This window comes from Stenella coeruleoalba, assembly GCF_951394435.1.
Source record: "Stenella coeruleoalba genome assembly, chromosome: 3".
Taxonomy (NCBI): Eukaryota; Metazoa; Chordata; class Mammalia; order Artiodactyla; family Delphinidae; genus Stenella; species Stenella coeruleoalba.
In genome coordinates this window covers 11,778,800-11,800,611 of record NC_137148.1, presented here as the reverse complement: position 1 = coordinate 11,800,611, position 21,812 = coordinate 11,778,800, and the positions used below count along the sequence as shown (strand labels likewise).

Genomic DNA, 21,812 nt, shown 5'->3' with positions numbered 1-21,812 from the left:
GTTGAACCATCTTACCCTCTTTGTTTTGCTTTGTAGATTTGGGGACTAGATTCAAGGATAAATTGTGAAGGGGTCTTTGGATATGCATGAGATATGTTTTAGGCTCATTACAATTTGAAGGTTGAATAATATAAAATGCATGAACCATAGCATTATAAGAATGGAGAAGATCCTCTGAGATGGAGGAGTGCTCAGGGGTCGATGCCGGCACAGGAGGAGGGGCCATGCAAATATGGGCAGATTCACAGAAAGCCTCCTGGGGGAGATGCGTTTGAGCTGACTTCAAGTTTGAGTCAGAGTAAGGCAGGCTGAGAAAGCTGGGAAACTGGTTTAAGAAAGAACAGTGTGTTGGGACTTCCCTGGTGGCACAGTGGTTGAGAGTCCATCTGCCAATGCAGGGGACATGGGATCAAGCCCTGCTCCAGGAAGATCCCACATGCTGTGGAGCAACTAAGCCCATGAGCCACAACTACCGAGCCTGCGCTCTAGAGCCTGCGAGCCACAACTACTGACCCCACGTGCCGCAACTACTGAAGCTCACGCGCCTAGAGCCCGTGCTCCACAAGAGAAGCCACCGCAATGAGAAGCCTGTGTACCACAACAAAGAGTAGCCCCCGCTCACCGCAACTAGAGAAAGCCCACGCGCAGCAACGAAGACCCAACACAGACAAAAATAAATAAATAAGTAAAATTAAAAAAAAAAAAGAAAGAAAGAACAGTGTGAGAAAACCAAGTATGAAACAGCTCTATGGAGCAACTTTAATCCTGACTTTGCTACTGAAATTTAATCATGTTGGTTTTTTTTTTTTTTAAACAAAATGCTTAATCTCTTTTATTTTTTTCCAAAGAGGCCCTGGAGTTGCTGATTGACAGGGTCAATGATTTGATTGAGTTCCGCATCGATGCCATCCTGGAAGAAATGAGTAGCACGCCTCTTTGTCAACTCCCCAGGGAGGAGCCACTTACCTGTGAAGAGTTTCTCCAAATGACAAAGGTTATTAGAAGACTGATGTTTTTATTTAAATTTTGTTTTGTGATTCATTTTTCTATAAAGGGCATTTTTGGGAGCATAAATTAAATTTGTTTTCTCTATGCATGACTGGTCTGTGATAGATGTGATTCAAACGAGGAGGCTTCAGACAATAATCTGAAAATGAAGAGGAATGTACCTGAGGGGTCACGTAGACATGAAGAACAAATCATCTCTTTTCAGATCAGTAGGAGGGAAATTGCCATGGAACACATTTCTCATTTCCTATAGTTTGTGAAGAATAGAGCTATTTTGCTGAAGAGCTTCTAATAAGCTAGGGTTAATTAATAAAATAATTGTTTTAAACAGTTTCTGGGTAGAATTTCTTCTTTAAACGTTTTTGTAGAGCAGCGTTTCCCAAACTGGTGTTCTGTGGCACACGGTTCTGGAGCCATTGCTGGGAAAGCTGGAAAAGGCGGGGTCTGTGTTCAACCTGCTTGGGGTAAAGACTGTACGTTCCTTTCCCCATTCAGATTCTCTTCACATTAACGTTTTAGAATAAAGACCTTCAGAAGGGCTCCTGGGAGTGTCTAGTTAACTTTCTTTAATCCATTATTTCTCAAATTTTAATTTGCATTTTGATTACCAAAGTGAATGATTACCAATATAAAAGAATGCTTTCTCTTGAATATGTTTACTTCTTATAATTCGTTTAGTCCTTCAACAATTTTTGTGGAGCTCCTATGCGAACCACTATTTGGGAATAAAACAGTGAACAAAACTGATGCAATCCTTGCCATTGTGATGCCCACTTTCAAGTGGAAGATACAGAAAAACAAGCAAACAAAAAAAGCCAATAAACAAACAACATGCCAGGTGATGATAAGTTCAATGGAGAAAAATTAAGAGGATAGTGGAGGAAAGGAGTACCTGACAGAGAGTTGTGATTTTATGTTGATGGTCAGGGACGACTTATGTGATTACATCTGAACATAGGAAGTGAGGGAGCAAGCCATGTGAATATCTTTGGGGAAAAACATTCCAGGCAGAGGGAACAGCAAGTGAAAAGGCCCCGAGGCAGAAGCTTCTTATGGTAGAAAGATGTTGAGTTGAAGTTCATTGAGTATGTTCATATGCTGGGGGGAAAATCAAGTAGAGAAGGAAAAAGGGAATGGTTGGTAAGCATAGTCTCTGGCGAAGCAGCAGAGTGTGACTTAGAACTCAGATTGTGTGATTATGTATTCTTTTTTAAAAAATTAATTAATTTTTGGCTGCATTGGGTCTTCATTGCTGGGCGTGGGCTTTCTCTAGTTGCGGCCAGTGGGAGCTACTCTTCTTTGCAGTGCGCGGGCTTCTCATTACGGTAGCTTCTCTTGTGGAGCACGGGCTCTAAGTGCGTGGGCTCAGTAGTTGTGGCTTGCAGGCTCTAGAGCTCAGGCTCAGTAATTGTGGTGCACAGGCTTAGTTGCTCCACGGCATGTGGGATCTTCCCGGACCAGGGCTTGAATCCGTCCCCTGCGTTGGCAGGCGGATTCTTAACCACTGCACCACCAGGGAAGTCCCTATGTATTCTTAAATAGAAGAATAAACATTGCATTCACTGACAAAGGAGGAAAAGGGGTTAATGATGGAGGCTGATTTGTCTTCTGGATAAGGGCATGGGGTCAGGGCCATGTTGTGGCCTCCATTTGCTTTGTGCTATAGAAATCAAGGTTATTATCTGAGGACGATGAGGGAGGATGGTGTAAGGATTTGAGGACGCAAGAATTTGAGGACACAGCAGTTATGGGGCCTGGCAGAGAAATATGACTGGAGTCATGTAGAATGATCCTTGGGTAGCATTAGGGGCCTGCCTGAGTTTGGGGACCATGAATTTCCAGGACCAACACCTGCCTTGCCATGACCTCTGTGTGCAAGTGGAGAGGGTAGATGCCCTGGTTCATTTGGGTTGGGCTTCTCCTGGGTAGGGCTGTGGAAACAGGTGATGGAGGAAAGGCTGTTGGCAAAGGAATGATCGATGTGGGAAATCATGTCCTTAGGGGAGGGTGTGTAGAGTCAGAGGATTTAAGATGAAGGCTTGAAAAAATGTTAGCAATCTCTCAGAGAACAGGGAGTTAGTTCATTGTTTATATGGAATGGGGTAAGCAAGCTTCGCAAACAAACGTCCTCCTGTGTTTGTGTGTGATTTGCTGATCAATAATAATAACAAGCACTTCTTGGGTACTTACTTTGTGGCAGGTACTGTTCTTACCATTTTACATACATTGCCTTTTGGAATTCTCACAACAATCTGAGGTAGGTTCTACCATAATCAGCATTTTACAGATGTGGGAATCAAGACCCAAGATTTTCCAGAATCACACAGAGCTAGGATTTGAATCCAGGTAGTTTGGTGCCAGAGTCTATACTTGTCACTGTACTTGTTGCTGGACGGCGCTAACTCTATTCCCTCCCTTACCCAACCTCTGACCTGCATCTTTTTCATAACTGTCTGTAGGCTAAGGATGGTGATTATTAGTTAAGTGAAGTTCTGAGCTGGGAGTTATTTTATACTTTATTTGATGGTAAAGAAGTTTAATAGTTTCAGAACACATCAGAATCTTCCTGTTTTAATGATATCAAAATGCCGTATGCCCTACAGCAGTGGAATGGACGTGAATGTCATGGGTAATGAGGAGGTAAATGAACCGTGAAGCTAATGCTTAGAGTGGAGGGTCCATGAGCACATTAGAGAATCTTGAGATGAATCATGGTGGAACTTGGGAAGGAGCTGGAGACTATGGCCTACTCACAGTCTATTGCTTTATGGGCTTGTTTTCCAACCAGGTGGTAAATCACTGACTATCTCTCTGTCTGTCTTGATTAAAGTGCTCCAGTATATTCATTTATGTTTGTTAAATCTCATTTTTGAGAAATGCATAATCCAGTTGGAGGCAGGGGAATATCTGAAATTACTTAGGGGTTGATGATGGACTGTTGGCAAAGGTGAAGAGAGAAGGAAGGCTGGCTAGAGCAGATTTATATGAAATGAAGGAAACTTCATGGGAAGAGAGGCAGTTCATGACTTTTGGAGTTATTTCCTCCATTGCTGGAGAAGTAAGCATAATTTTGGTCCATCTATGATCCAGTTGGTTCTCTTGTCTTTAACACGTTCCTTTACAGGATGCCTGGCCTGGGTTAGTGTGAGAGGCATGGCCAAGCATCGTTGGGGACCAAGATCTCATCTGGAGGCTGAACCTATGTGCCCTCAAGAGCTAGTTAAACAAATATGACACAGTGCTAATTTTTATTTTTATTTTTGATAGGACCTTTGTGTAAATGGTGCTCAGATGCTACACTTTAAAAGCTCATTAGTGGAAGAAGCAGTCAATGAGCTAATAAATATATTGCTGGTTGTGGAAGTTTCATCTAAGGAAGACAGAGAGAAAGCATCCAATATGAAGAGTACTGATTCAAAAAATGAAATTTCGGGTAAGACAGGGGGTAATGGAAGGGTCTTGTTTTTCTAGGACATTACTGAAAACTAAAATTTAATTTTCTACATGGGAATGAATTTCACAGTCTAGAAAGACCCTCCCAATTTTATAAGGACATTTATAAATCTGAAATTATGATTCAGAGCACATTTTAATGATGCCATGTCATTCATTCCCATTACTTTTTGTTCAACTCTACAAGCGTGTACTTTGCATTGGCCCTTGTTAGCTCTCTTTGCATTTAGGTCTAAAGGTATGTTTTTTCACTATCAGTAGAGTAGGATGGTTTATGGATTGGAATCCCCACTGAGGTACGTCTACACCAGAGCAAAGGGCTTGCAGGACAGAGGAGGACACTGAGAGGCTGAGGACGGTCGCTGTTCCCCAAGGGTTTATGGTTATTGGTGGAAGAGAGAACCCAGAGAACGAGCACCCAGGTGCCCAGGCCCTGTCGTTCTTTTGTGGCCACAGCTTCTGCCTCTCCTCCTGTTTCCGCACATCGAGGAGGAGAGGCCTCCTCAGACTGCCTGGTGCCCCGAGTTCGTCTCCCTATCCTTTGATGGCTTCATTTCGTAAGAAGTGTGACCTTTGAGTGTTATTCAACTTGCATGTAATTTATCTTAATTTTCTTCTCTTTAACTGCAGTAGATGGTTTTCTGTCTGTCTGTCTCTTTCTCTCTTTCCCCGTTCCCATCTCTTTCAATTTCTCTCATTGTGTAACAGCAAAAAGAGAAGAAGGACATTCCGACACCTTGACATCTTCTCTTAATGCTGGGGTGGGCCTCCTGCCTTTGACGACAGTCGTGAGAAAGAAGAAAGAGACCAAGGTGTTACAGGAAGGAGCCCGCGAGTTGCTCTCTCACTTCAATCACCAGAACCTGGGTGCTCTGCTGAAAGTTACAAGGAACACGCTAGAGGCCATTCGCAAGCGCATTCATTCCTCCCACATGACCAGCTTCCGGGGTAATGATCCCACACCATTTGCCTCCTGGCTGGCCAAGTCTGGTTGCTGGTTGTGTGTGTGTGTGTGTTCCTGTTAAATTTAAATAATAAAAACCCCCACCATTTCTTGAGTGCCTCCTTGTAAGTTTAAATATTATGAACTTGGATTATCCCAACAATTCTATGAAGTAGACACTATCATTCCACTCATTTAAGACTGAGTCCAGGGAGGTTAAGTAATTTGCTTAACGTTGCTTAGCTCTTGTTAATAACATCATAATCAGCATCACGTTTAATCTTTTCTGTAATAAGGTGAAAACGTGTGAAATGAATTATTTTAATTAGTGAAAGAAAAAATACATACTTTAAAAAGAAGATATCCAGAAAGATAATTTCATTGTTAAATTATTAGATTATTAGCCAATCTTATAAAGAGAGAAAGATCTTATTAATGCCATGATCTCCAAAGCAGAAATTGTTTTTACTATTTTGGTGTCACTTTAGTACTTTCCAACTGATTTCTTCATTCTCAGTACAGCCATCTCTCCTCGGCACCATTCAGAAATAGGTGTTGCATTTCCCAGAGGGGCCACAAAAATCCATCAAATTTAGAGACATTCTGAAATTAAATTTTAAATTAAAAAGATATAAAAAATAAAGTAACAGTAATTAATTAAAATTGAAAAAACAATAGGATAACAAACTATTTTAATTTATTTTGCATATTGGCATTTAAGGGAAAGCATCTCTAATATTTAATTAAAAGTGGATGAATAGAAGTGGAAACATTAAAATAATGTTTTGATTGGTGGCATGGCTTATTATGTTTTATTTTACTTCAGAATGGAGGATAGTACTTTCCTTTGACATGGGGATAATATTAGAACTTATCAACTGTTGATATGCTGAATATTGTCACGTCTTCCTCAACTTTATATATTACAGGTATTTCCAACTGTATATATAGAGTTAACACGCACACACATATACATATTTAGACACCTATACCTATATCCGACTTTAAAAGCCCCTTGGGTATGGTGTAAATGGTAAATTACACTTTATTTCTTCTCTACTCTTTAACCGCGCCCTTTTAGGCCAGAGTTTACGTAATTAAATCTGACTCCAGGCAGTGGGTTTCCTTTATGGAGAGTGTACCCATAGATTGTAATCAGCAGAAAATGGCTTGGGTTCCATCGAGCTGCTCTGTTACATTGAGCAAAACTAGATCCTCCATTAGTTTTTATTCATTCATTCAACAAATACATACAGTATTGTCCAATGATATACCTATTATGTATTGTTCTAGGTGCTTTAATTTTTCTGGTTAAAAATGAAATAAATTAAAAATTTATTAACTAAGTTAATACATTTTAAATCAAAAAGATTAAATCCTCCCTGTTTTGTGTTAACTCAGACAATAACAGTACCTCTAAAATGAAGCAGAACGTTCTGCCCATTTTCCGGGCAAGCATCACTCTGGCCATTCCCAACATCACCATGGCCCCAGCCCTAGAAGACATACAGCAGACGCTGAACAAAGCCGTGGAGTGCATCGTCACTGTCACCAAGGGGGTTAGACAGTGGAACAGTGAGCTATGGTCCAAGGTGGGTGTGGGATGAGGAAATCATTTCATATGATTGAAATGAATCATATGATTGGTGGCATGGTTTATTATGTTTCAAGGTCATATGACTGAAATATGTCCTTTTCCACTGTAGAAAAAGATGCACGAAAGAAAAATGGCTGCTTTGCAGAGTAATGAAGACAGCGATTCTGATGTTGAAATGGGAGAAAATGAACCTCAGGGTAAATGTTCTTTTAGTTCTTTCTAACTAGTCATTCTAAATCAAAATATATTGAGCTAAAAGGTATTTTCCCTCCATGCAATTCTCAAATCAGATTAGATCGGAATATTAATCTATGAGCCAATTTCTAGTTTATAAAATATGAAGATCCATGTATTTTAATATCACCATCATGAATAGTGTATTTTTTTTTTTTTTTTTTTGCGGTACACGGGCCTCTCACTGCCGTGGCCTCTCCCACCGTGGAGCACAGGCTCCGGATGCACAGGCCCAGCGGCCACGGCTCACGGGCCCAGCCACTTCGCGGCATGTGGGATCCTCCCGGACTGGGGCACGAACCCGCGTCCCCTACATCGGCAGGCAGACTCTCAACCACTGCGCCACGGGGGAAGCCCCATGAATAGTGTATTTTAAATGGGTATCTCACAAGACATACTAGGGGACAAGTAGGATTTTAGTTTCACAGTTTAAAGAGAAACTTGTCATCATCACAATGAACATTTCCTGACATTTAAGAGCTATTTTGTATTTTGAGCCATTATATGTCCTGTTTTGCTAACATGCTGTGATTTTTGCTGTAGATCTTATGGTTTTCATTTATATTCTGTAGTATTAGGTAGCATATGACATCCAAGTTGCTAATGATATATGATAAATGTAGTTTAGTCCTACAAACTTCTTTTAAAGCAACCTTGCAAACAGGGCGTGTGTAATTTTCAATTAGTGCTCATATCCCCTGAGAACTAACCACAAGGAAGAAACTAAAACAAGTTCCTCTTTAAAATAGTCTGTTACTGAGGAGGCTAAAGACAGCTCAAAACAACTTTGTCCACAACTTACAATATTATTTATTTAAGCTAAAAATCTATATTACTGTGTTAATTTCAATTTTGATATTGTTTGGAAACATTGCTTAACTTCCTAGAATAGCTTAAAATTCAGAATTTTCTGAACTCGAAATATGTTCAATCATGAATTATATCTTAAATTGAGAGGAAAAATGTTTAATGGAAAATTAGACATATATTCTTGTCATGATAAAAGAGTTAAAAGAAGAAATAAGCCGCACCTTTTAAAAATAACAGCTTTGAGATATAATTTACATAACATAAAATTCACCCTTTTAAAGTGTACAGTTCAGTGGTTTTTAGTATATTCAGAGTTGTACAGCCATCACCACTATCTAATTTTATTTTATTTTATTTATTTATTTTTTATTTTTTTTATTATTATTTTTTTTTACCACTATCTAATTTTAGAACATTTTCATCCCCTCCAAAAGAAAGCCTGTACCTGTTAGCAGTCATTTCTCATTCCCTTCCCCCAGCCCCTGGCAACCATTAATCTACTTTCTGTCCTTATGGATTTGCCTATTCTGAACGTTTCATATAAATGGAATCATGCTACATGTGGTCTTTTGTAACTAACTTTCAAGTTCTAACTATGTTGTAGCATATATCATTTCTTCATCTCTTTTTAGGTATCATTTCTTTTTATTGCTGGATAAATAGTCCATTGTATGGATACACTACGTTTTCTCCATTCATCAGCTGATGAGCATTTGGGTTGTTTGCACTTTTGGACTGTTAAGAATAGATAATGCTGTGAACATTTGTGTAAAGTTTCTGCGTGGACATATATTTTCATTTCTCTTGGGTATGATAGTCATGCCCCGAATCATATGGCAACTTATGCTTAACATTTGGAGGAAATGCCAAACTGTTGTCCAAAGCAATTAGACCATTTTACCTTCCTACCAGCAGTGTATGAAGGTCTCTCTCTCTCTCTTTTTTGTTTTCCTTGTATCCTCACCAACAGTTGTTGTTGTCTGCCTTTTGATTATAGCCATTCTAGTGTGTGTGAAGTGGTATCTCCCTGCAGTTTTGATTTGCATTTCCATAAAGACCAATGATATTGAACATCTTTTCATGTCTGTATGTGTAGCTTTTCTTATTTTTTTTTTCCGTTTATATATCTTGTTTGGAGAAATGTCTATTCTTTGCCCAAGTTTTTAATAATTGGACTATTTGTCTTTTTATTGTTGTTTATTTATTCTGAATACAAATCCCTTACCAGATATGTAAATATGTAATTTGAAATATTTTCTTACATTCTGTGGGTTGCTTTTTCACTTTCTTTTTTTTTTTTTTTTTGCGGTACGCGGGCCTCTCACGTTGCGGAGCACAGGCTCCGGACGCACAGGCTCAGTGGCCATGGCTCATGGGCCCAGCCGCTTTGTGGCATGTGGGATCTTCCTGGACCGGGGCACGAACCCGTGTCCCCTGCATCAGCAGGCGGACTCTCAACCACTGCGCCACCAGCGAAGCCCTGTTTTTTCACTTTCTTAATGGTATCTTTTGAAGTATAAAAGTTTTAATTTTGATTCAGTCCAGCTTAGCTACTTTTTCTTTTGGTGCTTTTGATTGTGTATTTAAGGAACTGTTGCTTAACTTAAGGTCATGAATGTTTACTCCTATGTTTTCTTTAAACATTTTATATTTTTATCTCTTATATTTAGGTCTATGGTGCATTTTGAGTGAAGTAGGGGTCCAAATTCATTCTTTTGCCTGTGGGTATTCAGTTGTCCTAGCACCATTTGTTGCAAAGACTATTTTTTCCCAATTGAATTTTCTTGAGACCCCTGTTGAAAATCAGTTAACTGCAAGTGCAAATGTAAGCATTTATTTCTGTACTCTGGATTTTATTCCATTGATCTTATGTCTATCCTTATTCCAGAACCCCACTGTCTTGATTACTATAGCTTTGAAGTAAATTTTGAAGTCAGGAGTGTGAGTCTTCCAACATTTTTCTTCTTTTTCAAGATTGTTTTTGAATATTCTGGATCTCTTTTATTTCTGTATGAATTTTGAAATCATCAGCCTGTTAATTTCTACAAAAAAGATTTGTGATTTTTGGGATGTGCTGAATCTGTAAGTCAATCTGGAGACTATTGAAATGAAATTTAAAAAAACTGAAATAATACAAAGTATCTCCTCCAACCACAGTGAAATGAAATTAAAAATCAGTGATAGGAGATTTGGGAAATTCACTAATACATGAAAATTAAACAATATACTCCTAAATAACCAATGAGTCAAAGAAGAAATCACAAAGGGAATTAGGAAATAGTTCTAGGATAAATGCAAAGGAAAACACAAAATGCCAAAACTTATGAACTGCAGTTAAAACAGTGCTTAGAGGGAAATTTATAGTCTTAAACACTGATACTAAAAAAGAAGAACTATCTCAAATCAATAACCTAGCTTTCTAGGTTTTAAGAAACTTAACTTCAAGGTCACTGATTCTTTCTTCTACAAGCTAAAATCTGTTGAGCCTTGCAAGTGAATATTCATTTCATTTATTGTTTTTTTCAACTTTAGAACTTGTATTTGATTCTCTTCTACATTTCTATATCATTATTGATATTCTCTATTTTTTGAGACATACTTCTCGTACTTTAATTCTTCAGATAGGGTTTTCTGTAGTTCCTTGAACATATTTTAATAGCTGATTTTAAATTTTTCTCTAAGTTTAATTAGGTCCCATTTGTTTATTTTTGCTTTTGTTTCCTTTGCATTGGGAGACAAATAAAAAAATGTTGCTATGATCTATGTTAGAGTGTTCTGCTTATGTTTTCTTCTAGTTTTATGGTTTCTAGTCTTACATGTAGGTCTTTAATCCATTTTGAGTTTATTTTTGTACATGGTGTGAGAAAGCTTTTGCACAGCAAAGGAAACCATCAACAAAATGAAAAGATAATCTACTGAATGGGAGGAAATATTTGCAAATGATATGACCAATAAGGGGTTAATATCAAAACTATATAAACAGCTCATACAACTCAATATCAAAAAACAAACAACCTGTTTGAAAAATGGACAGAAGACCTGAATAGACATTTCCCCAGAGAAGACATACAGATGGCCAGCAGGCACATGAAAAGATGCTCAACATCACTACTCATCAGAGAAATGCAAATTAAAACCACAATGAGATATCACCTCACACCCATCAAAATGACCATTATTAAAAAGAACATAAATAACAAATGTTGGCACAGATGTGGAGAAAAGGGAACCCACTTGCACTGTTGGTGGGAATGTAAATTGGTACAGCCACTGTGGAGAACAGTATGGAGGTTCCTCAGAAAAACTAAAAATAGAACTACCATATGATTCAGCATTTCCACTCCTGAGTATATATCTGGAAAAATGAAAACAGTAATTCGAAAAATATACACACCCCAGTGTTTATAGCAGCATGATTTACAGTAGCTAGGAAGCAATCCAAGTGCCCATCAACAGACAATTGGATTAAGAAGCTGTGATACATATATACAATGAGCTATTACTCAGCCATAAAAAAGAATGAAATTTTGCCATTTGCAACAAGATGGATAGACCTGGACAGTATTATGTTAGTGAATTAAGTCAGACAGAGAAAGACAAATGCTCTATGTTATCACTTATATGTGGAATCTAAAAAATAAAACAGAGGAAAGGATATAGCAAAACAGAAACAGATTTACAGATATAGAGAACAAACTTTGAGGTGACCAGTGGGGAGAGGGAAGGGGGGAAGGGAAAAGATAGGGGTATGGGATTAAGAGATACAAACTACTATGTATAAAATAAGTAAATAAATAAGCTACAAGGAAATATACAGCACAGGGAGTATAGCCAGTATTTTATAATAACTTTAAATGGAGTACAATCTATAAAAAATTTGAGTCACTATGTTGTACACCTGAATCTAACAGAACCTTGTCAATCAACTGTATGTCAATAAAAATTTCTTTTTGCCTAGTAATTCCAAAAGTGGGCTTTCTCATGTATATTTCTATTGGCTGTTTTTGTTCCTATGGGTGGGCATGACTTTCCTGTATCTTTGCATGTCTCACAATTTTAATTTTTGTTTAAAACTTGATATGTTAAAGAGTATAATGTAGCAAATCTGATTCTTTCTCCCAGGGTCTGTTGTTATTGTTGTTACTACTGTTTTATATTGACTTTCCTGGACCAATTCTGTAAAACTTGTCTTCCCTGTGGACTGCACCGCTATAGTCTGTGCTTGGTTAGTTTAGCAGTTAACTATGATTGCACAGAGATTTCCTTTAATGCTTTGAACAAGTAAGACTTCCATGCTTTGCCTAGGGAGTTTGTGTGTGCACTGGAGCATGCTGAAAGCTCAGAAAGTTTTCAACACTGCTCTAGCCTTTATTTACTATTTGTGCAAGACCTCAATTCATGAGCCAGCATGAAAGATTGGGACATTTTTAGGTCTTTCCTGGGCATGTGCACAGCTCTGTACATACACGTGACCTTCTAGAACCCCAGGAATATGTCAGGGCCCTATAAGGTCTTCTGTGGGCATCTCATTCCCCAGATCTTTAACTTTTTTGGCCACCCTTTCCATTGCCCCAACAGATATCATTGCCTCAGACAGCTGTGAAGTTAAATGTCACTGATTTTTTTTTTTAAATGAAGTATAGTTGACTTACTTCATAAGTAAGTGACTTATGTACTTCAACATAGTGACTTGGTATTTTTAGACATTATGAAACGATCACCACTATGAATCTAGTTACCATCTATCACCATATAAAGTTATTACAGTATTATTGACTATATTCCCTGTATTGTACACTACATCCTGTGACTTATTTATTTTATAACTGGACTTCTTAATCCCCTTTATTGATTTTGCCCATCCTCCTTTCCCCTCCCTCTGGCAAGGACTAGTTTGTTCTCTGTATCTATGAGTCTGCTTCTGTTTTGTTCTCATTGTTTTTTGACAAACACCTTGGGGATAGGGATTTTCTGTCAGTGGGTTCTGAGTCAGGTCAAATAAAGATAACCTCTTTGAATGGGGCTTGCCCAGGGAGCTTCCAGACAAGTCAAGTAGGGACAATTCTGTGGGACTTCTTGAGGAGCCTTAAGCCCAGGCTGGTCCCTCTGGTGAATGTGGCCTGCTGCTGGCTGTGGTTTTCACAGCCACGGTCATTGCGAAGCTCCTGTTTCTCGAGGCTGCCGCATAGCCAGCAAGGGGCAGTGTACGTAGAACCGATTAACAAAACAGTGACAAAACTCACTGTTTTTACTCAAATTTCAAAATATTTCTCTAATAAACAATTCCTTGAATTGTTGCAAGCTTTGGTTAATGTCCAGAGTCCTGAAAAAATTATTATTGACAAATTTGCCCAGTGTTTTCAATTGCTTTTATAAAGAAGATTTTTTCAGAGGTCCTTACTTTACCATTACAGAAATTCACTCATCTTTTTAAAGCATGTTCTATATACTGTTGATATAAATGTTTCTCTCTCTCTCTCTCTTTTTTTTTTGCTTTTAGATACCTTTGAGATAGCATCTGTGAACTTACCCATTCCTGTGCAAAACAGGAATTATTATAAGAATGTTTCTGACAACAAAGAGATTCTAAAATTAGTCTCTGTGCTTAGCACAATCATCAGCTCCACCAAAAAGGTATGCCAAGAGGATCTGCAGCCAGGGTCTTTTGCTTTACAGCAAGATTGAAGTTGAACATTTAAGCTTGTCCTTCATGTAGCCTGGGTGTCACACACTGTACCTTCAGTGAGCAGCTTATGGAATCTCGTACGTGCCCAGCAAATGTTTGTTTAACTCAAGATTTTTCATTCTAGGTTGCAAGGTGAAAGACAATTATTATTTCTGTGTTTTATATTGTCTTCTGTTTAATGCCTTTAAACTCTTTATGTATTTATGTAGTACAGATAAGTCTGTTAAAAAATTCAAGATGTCTCAAACCCCAGGTCAGACTGTTGCTGCAGTTCACCTTCAAAGAGTCAGTGATGCTGGAACTGACTTGAATCATTTGAAATAGAATAAGTTTACATTCAGTTTTTGTGTTTCTGTAGTTGGGCAAATCTTATAAAATAGATGAAAATTTATATATATTGTATATACATGTATGTATATCATGGAAATAAGATAATACTGGGAATTTCGAAAATATTTTCAGCACGTACTGGTACTGGACATGGATGTAAATTCAGGTTAATTTTTTCTTCCAAACTGCTCTTCTCTCACCTTTCCCTTTTCTGTTCAGGCAAATCTGTCTTTGTGGTTAAAAAGACTCAAAATCCTGGTGTCAATTTCTACTTAAAAGAAAATATTCACATTGGCACTAAGACCTGCTGACTCTTTAAAAATGTTTCTCATTGTTGAGGGAACAGTTGTCACTCAGTAAATATATCTTTTCTATTACTCAGTTTTGATAGAATGAGTTTCACTTGTTTGAAAGTGTTTTGAAAAGCTGCCTTTGCTGTAACCATGTGAGGAAATATTAAGTTTAATTTTAATGTATTCCTGAGGGAACTGGAAGCTTTTGCATTTATACATTTTCAATTTTCCTTCTTAATATCTTGAAGGTCTTGTACTTAATTTTGCCCTAGGGACTGCGTTCACATAATTCAATTTAACAAATATTTGTCTAGTGCTTAGTTTATCAAGCTCTGTACTAAACGATAAAGGTAAGTAGAGTATTCTATGATGATAATAAACATTCAAGTGTGCTTTCAAATGTCTCAGTAATCATGGAAAATACAATAAAATAGATCAATAAGCAGCCACTGTTATGAAAATCTAAGGGTAAGACAGAGTAGTTGAAATTAATGTACTGCAGGCAACAAGGTACTTATGTCTGTGTCATTGTTGTTGCATTTGCCTTTATACTATGTGAAGGAAATGTACAGATCTTAGTACAGTCTTCCTTAAGATAATAGAAAGGGTTGGCACTTAGAATAACTTGAAGGACTTTATCCAGATGGATAGGATGGCCAGATTGTTTCTGGAAGACTATATGCACACTTGGTCGTAGTGCTAGACGTGGCTCTCCACAGCCACAGACCCTTCTGAATTTTCTGTGGCTGACCCTTCCTCGACCACAGAAAATCCTCTGACCCCAGCCCCTTTCCTCTTACAATAACTGGTTGGATCAGAATACAAACCTGACCTACATTCAGCACATCCATAGTTTGGCCATCGACTTATAACACTGCCTGGCTTGAAAAGATGAGCTGGACCAAACAATCAAAATAACCATGGCAATTAAAATAACTTAAGTAGATCAGCCCTACATATGTAGTTCAAGTAATTTTTCCTTTAGGCTTTAGGTTACCTCTGCTTTCAAAAGTTCCAGTTTAATAAAGATTGACTCAGATAAAATAAATGAGAGTCTAAAACTTATTTAGTTAGGGTATGTTCTTTTTTTTTTAAATAAATCTATCTATCTACTTATTTATTTATTTATTCAGGCTGCGTTGTGTCTTTGTTGCTGTGCATGGGCTTTCTCTATAGTTGTGGTGAGCGGGGGCTGCTCTTTGTTGCGGTGCACGGGCTTCTCATTGCCGTGGCTTCTCTTGTTGCGGAGCATGGGCTCTAGGCTTGTGGGCTTCAGTAGCTGTGGCACACAGGCTCAGTACTTGTGGCTTGTGGGCTCTAGAGCACAGGCTCAGTAGTTGTGGCACCCAGGCTCAGTAGTTGTGGCTTGCAGGCTTCAGTAGTTGTGGCTCGCGGGCTCTAGAGCTCAGGCTCAGTAGTTGTGGCACAAGGGCCTAGTTGATCGTGGAATGTGGGTCTTCCCAGACCAGGGCTCAAACCCATGTCCCCTGCATTGGCAGGCGGATTCTTAACCACTGTACCACCAGGCAAGTCCCAGGTACGTTCTTAATATTATAAACTCTTGGGTGTTGAAAGAGCTCAGGATTCTGGAATTTTACCCATATTCAGGGATCTTTGATAATCTGTAATTCGTTCTCCAAACCATCATACATTTGTGAATATGTCTAGATGCTGTTGCAGTGCATTCTGGGTGTGCATGTCAACATCTCAGCCCGTGCCAGGGCATCAGGGGTAGCTGGGACAAGCGGGGGCAGGCTTAGCTTTCTGCATTTTAGTGGGTGTGAAGTGTCAACGCTCATTAATCCTGAGGTTTCAAGAGGCATCTTTAGCTGCACATGGGGAACTAGAGTAAAGCTACTGCTTGGCTTGGTTCAGGTTGGTGAAATTTACTTAAAATAATCAGACCATTTAGAATGCCGTTGGTAATGCTCTATTCTTTCAAATAATGCCACTTTTCGCTCTATCTCAGTTGAAATTTTTTTTTTCTCATGCAGATGTAACTCTGAAATTATAATGTAAGCCAATAGAAAAAGTTGACTACCAAGAGGTATAAACATTAGAAATGAGGAGACAAATTTTAATTATTTGGAGATGATATGATTATCTATCAAGTAAATCCAAAAGCGCTAATCTAAAAAATACATATGGCCCAAGAAGAGTTAAATTAGTAGTCAGTTGAAAGGTAACTATAGGCATTTCTGCTGTAATGCAATAAACATGTTCCTGAAAAGCCAGTTTTGCAAAGTTGCACATCTAATAGGGCTTATGAGAAAAAAGAGGTTGAGATAGACACACACAACCTAGGAACTTCTGTAACCAGAGTAATACCAAAAACAATAACAATCATAGTAAAATATTAACCTGTTTAACAACGCTGTAGTCAGTATAGAACTTTACATACTATCGAAAGGTGAAAGAAACTTGGTAGAAGTTGTAACAAGGTGTAAGAAACAGTTGAAAATACTGAGTTATGGAGACAAATATAAAATATACAAAGATCAGGTCTAACTGTGCAAAGAACATTCTCAAAACAAAGTGGAGAACAAATTAACCCAAAAGAAAGAAGAGACAAAAAGCATTGTGCCCCTCTTTGGTTTGCTGCTTTAGTGGGTACAAAATGAAGTGTTAGGAAAAACAGCATTTGATAATGTGACCTTCCTGTTATATTGACATCATTTCTTATTTGCCAGTTGTGAGAGAGCCAATTCATCTTACAGAAGCACACTTTGTAACAAAGCAGACCATTTGTTAAAAAAACAGTTTTTAAAAAAACTTATATGCCATCCATACAGTTATAAGGAAAGTGGAAAAAAGATCCTTTTTACAATAACAACTTCATTGAAAAATACCTAGGAGCGTACATAATGAGAAGTTTGTAGGGTCTTTTTGAAGAGTTCTCTAAAACTTAACAAGGAATTAAAGAAAAAGAGGTGAGAAGATTTAGAAACACATGGGAAGATTTAATGTTGTATGGATGTCAGTCCTTATCTAATATATTTATACATTTTGTGTGATTCCATGCAATCTTTCAATGGGGCTTGATGCTGGATATATTCTATTTGTCCCTCTAGATCTAATCTCCACGCTCTGACCTTAGGGAACAAGTCAGTGGGTTTCCATTGAGACTTCCAGTAGATTTCACCAATGAGAGTCTTGGAGGAGTTTGTGCAATGGGAAAAAGTGACCTCAGGGTATTTTTTTTCCCCATAGCATCACCCTCTCTGTGGCATGATTTGAGCTGTGTTTTTTGACCTAAGGTCCAGCTTCAATCAGTAGGGCCTGGTTCACAAGAGATTTTATGGACTCTGTCTCTCTCTCTCTCTCTTTTTTTTTTCCTGAGAAACTGTTCCTGTCTCTTTTTGGCTAGGATGGTACCAGTTACATTGTTACTAGTCCCAGGTTACTATTTACACTATTGTATCCAGTTCCAGTCCTGTGGCATTTTCAACTAGTCACACGGTTCACTAATTAAACATTTTAATAAATCCATGGGAACCACCAGCAACTGGCAAATGTTCATTTATATCATGATACCGTTTCTGATTCTTCCTTCTCTACACAAATACGTTATTTGTATTCTAGGAAGTTATTGCATCCACCGACTGCTTCAAACGCTACAATCACATTTGGCAAAAGGAGAAAGAAGAAACCATTGTGACACTTATTATGAAACACCCCTCGCTTTCTGAATTTGAATCCCAGATTCTCTATTTCCAAAAACTAGAGCAAGAAATTAACACTGAGCCTGAGTATATCTGTGCGGGTACCATTGCTCTGTACACAGGTTGGTTCATTTTCTTTCAGACAGTCATAAAAATTCAACGTATTACTCTGTCTCTTTACCTAGATTAGTATTCCAGAGAGTTCTAGCTATCTTAAAGATTGACTTTCCTTTTATTGGCCTCAAGCTTTAAGACCAACTTATAGACTTGTTTTTAATTCCCTTCTGCGTAATTATTTATTCTGGACTATTTTGAACACTCTGCTGCTAAACCTTGAAAATAAATGCTAATTCAGGTAAGGGATGAGTCTGTCATATTTGGAATTAAAATGTACCCTTTCTTTAATAAATAACAATAACAAAGATTTGAGGCTTATCTCCGACAGTTTCGATAGGTACTGTTTTGTTTTTTTTTTTCCCCATTTTAGAATGTGTTTTGAATTGTTACAAATAGGCTTTATGACATGAATGGATATATAATGATTGGGAAAAACTAATTATTTTCCAGTTTGATTTTTCATGTGTTAGAGGGCTATCAGCTGCAAAGTATTTACTGTTGGTAAACCGTTACACTGGGTCTCCTTATACTGGTTCTAGTTTTTCAAACTGAACGGTGGACATGTGGGTTTTACAGCTGACTTGAAGTTCACCTTGACCGCTGAGACGAGGGCCTGGATGGTTGTCACTGGCCGTCACTGTAACAAAAAATACAGAAGTGAGATGGAAAACATTTTTACACTTGTTGAAGAATTCAGTAAGAAACTGAATCGCCCAATTAAAGACCTAGATGATGTTCGAATTGCTATGGTGGCACTGAAGGAAATTAGGGAGCAGCAAATCTCCATTGACTTTCAAGTGGGACCTATTGAGGTAAACTGATAATCACTTGTTCTATAGAAATACCTCCATATGTTGGGCTCTATTAGATGAACTATTGACCAGATCTGGACTGGAATTACAAATGGACGCTAAACCCAAGAACAACGATTTCAGTAATGATACCTAACCTATAGGGTGCCTCGTATGGGCAGTTCTAGTACTTTACACAGCATTTAAGGTGTTGAAGAGCAGAGCCTGAGATGAGGATTTCTGTATAAGTGATTTATTGATGAGTGCTCATGGGAGAAGTAGAGTGAACGAAACAGAAAAGGATGAGGTTGGGGGTGGGAGGAAGCTAAGCCAGGGTGTGATCTTAGCTGTAGACTAACTTCGGCCTGATCCCCCAGGGAGTGTTCTGGAACATGAATTGTACCACACAGTTGGCCCCATTTTGAGGCAAGGGGGACTGTCTTTATTCCCCCAAATCAGTTGGTCATGACCACTATTTCCTCATGAGGAGGCTCCTATCAGCTGAGGACCATTTTCAAGGGAAGAAGGCAGCTTGATTCCTATAGTCAACACACCCAACAATCTGGGTTGCAAATACCAGCTGGTAAACAGGACCTGGATGGGGCACTGACAGTGTCCATTCATGGGTTTACTCTGTATTAACTTGTTTAATCCTTCCTACAACACTCCACTTACAAACAAGGAAACTGAGGGTCAAAGAAATCATGCAGTTTGATTAATGTTGCACATTACTTTTGTTTTTATTATCATACTCTCTTTTCTAGATGCAAACGCTTTATCAGCAATGGGTTACTATATTCTTTTAAACGAGACTAGTATAACTGTAGCATTAGAACAATTCCAGTTATAAAAACATTATCTTTTCATCACACCATAACTTAAGTGTCTGGACTTAAACTCTGATGGTCAGGATCATACTCTTGTCTCATATTTTCTGCACGTCTCTTTGAATTTTGAAAAATTTCAAATTACCATGAAAATGGCAGAGATGACTGAAGGTTTGCACCTCTAATGTGTTGGGTCAGGGAGATCACGTGGTCCATTGTGTTCTTCTTTGGAATTGAAACATCAAGGCAAAGAGCCCCTACTTGGACCAGGGTAGTTTGGAGAAGGGGTTTGAAGAGGAGGTCCAGCAATTGCCAAGCCTTTCCCCGTGATGTGAGAGTTAAGACAAACTGTTGTCAAGTATTCAAGCTCAACATGCAATCTTCAGTACTGATAGAACTTATTTGAAAGACCTGATTTAGTGTTCAGTTCCCATATTCCCATTGTATCTTACTTTCCCCATCTCCCCACCCTATTCACACACACTATGGCCTTGTGAGCACTAAGTTCCAGAATTGTACTTACTCATCCATCAAAGGGAGCATTGGAAAGCTGCAGGTCTCTGTGTTGCTTTGATTGGTACTGGGGTGTAGACTGGAGGCATGCCTTCAAGGAGAAAGAGGGAAGAGGAAGAGAGGCACTGGGCTATGCTTGCCCAAATCAACAATCTTTTCCCCAAATCAACAATCAGGTGTTCATTCTATGTCTTTGGGGAAGAGTAATGGTGGCAGAAGAGGCCAGGGATATTTAGGAAAAATCCTTTCTCATGAAAACCAAACTTTGCCTTATTTTAATCTTCTAGACAAGAGAATAGTCCAGGATTTTGTGTCCTGAGGGCAATAACTTGGCTTAGGCTCTGATTCAAGAATGCCCTCTTATGTCTTACTGTTGGAACCTTTTACCAACAAAGTGAAATAGGATAGAGTTAAAACTCTGATTCATTTTGTTATTCTAAAATTAGCAGTTAAATTGTTTTATGTTTTTCATTTACTTGATTTAATTTTGTAGTCTTCAAATACAATTTAGGGGCCTAAGTAAAAATACCTTTTATTTGTATAATGATTTATAGTTTTCAAAATGCATTTAAATTGATATATTTTTTGATATTCACGAAAATCCTATGAAGCAGCCAGGGAATCTTCCTGTTTTACAGATGAGGAAACTGAAGTTAAGTGGCTCAGTTGCTCACTTAAGTTTTTCCAAGTTTGCAAGTAGAGTAACTAGAACTCTCTGGGCAGTTTCCCTGTCATGTGGATCTTTTCCATTCTAATGCTTTAAAAAATGACTGTGCATACATTTATGCACCTGACTGGCAGAAATTAAATTTTTCTTCTTTTGTGTAGGAATCCTATGCCCTGCTTAACAAATATGGGCTTCTGATAGCAAAGGAAGAGATGGACAAAGTGGATACTCTGCGTTACACTTGGGAGAAGCTTCTGGCACGTGCCAGTGAAGTGCAGAATGAATTAGTCTCACTGCAGCCCAGTTTCAGGAAAGAGCTTATTAGTACCGTGGAGGTCTTCCTCCAAGACTGTCACCAGTTCTACCTGGACTACGATTTGGTACAACTCTAGCTTTCTCTGTGTATTTTGGGAGAAGAGTGACTACAGCATGCAAAATGTAGTTGTTTAAAGATAATATTGGGTGGGCCAAAAAGTGCCTTCGGTTTTTTAGGTAAAAATAAAGACACATTTTTCATTTTCACCAAGAACTTTATTGAACAACGTATTCATCCTTTTGTTCCACTACCTTCTGCCATTTTTCAGGCAACTTCATAATTCCATCTTCCCAAAACTTTTTATCTTTTTGAACAAAGAAATGTTCCAGGTGCCTTTTACAGCCTTCCAGGGAATTGAAATTTTTTTCCATTAAGAGAATTTTGTAAAGAGTGAAATAAATGGAAATCCGAAGGTTCAATGTCTGGTGAATAAGGTGGATGAATCAGAACTTCCCAGCCAAGCTGTAACAGGTTTTGCCTGGTCATCAAAGAAACATGTGATCTTGAGTTATCCTGATGGAAGATTATGCGTTTTCTGTTGACTAATTCTGGACACTTTTCGTTG

At 38.3% G+C, this 21,812-nt stretch overlaps 1 protein-coding gene across 1 annotated transcript in view; it reads left to right on the top strand.

Moving 5' to 3' along the window:
- DNAH5 (dynein axonemal heavy chain 5) overlaps positions 1–21,812 on the top strand; it is a 211,086-nt gene that overhangs the window by 38,220 nt on the left and 151,054 nt on the right. The window contains exons 16-24 of the mRNA XM_079918021.1: positions 849–994; positions 4,276–4,441; positions 5,170–5,409; positions 6,806–6,996; positions 7,111–7,198; positions 13,546–13,679; positions 17,937–18,138; positions 18,710–18,945; positions 21,093–21,311. Coding sequence (XP_079774147.1) covers positions 849–994; positions 4,276–4,441; positions 5,170–5,409; positions 6,806–6,996; positions 7,111–7,198; positions 13,546–13,679; positions 17,937–18,138; positions 18,710–18,945; positions 21,093–21,311 — 1,622 coding nt within the window. The remainder of the gene's footprint in view (positions 1–848; positions 995–4,275; positions 4,442–5,169; positions 5,410–6,805; positions 6,997–7,110; positions 7,199–13,545; positions 13,680–17,936; positions 18,139–18,709; positions 18,946–21,092; positions 21,312–21,812) is intronic.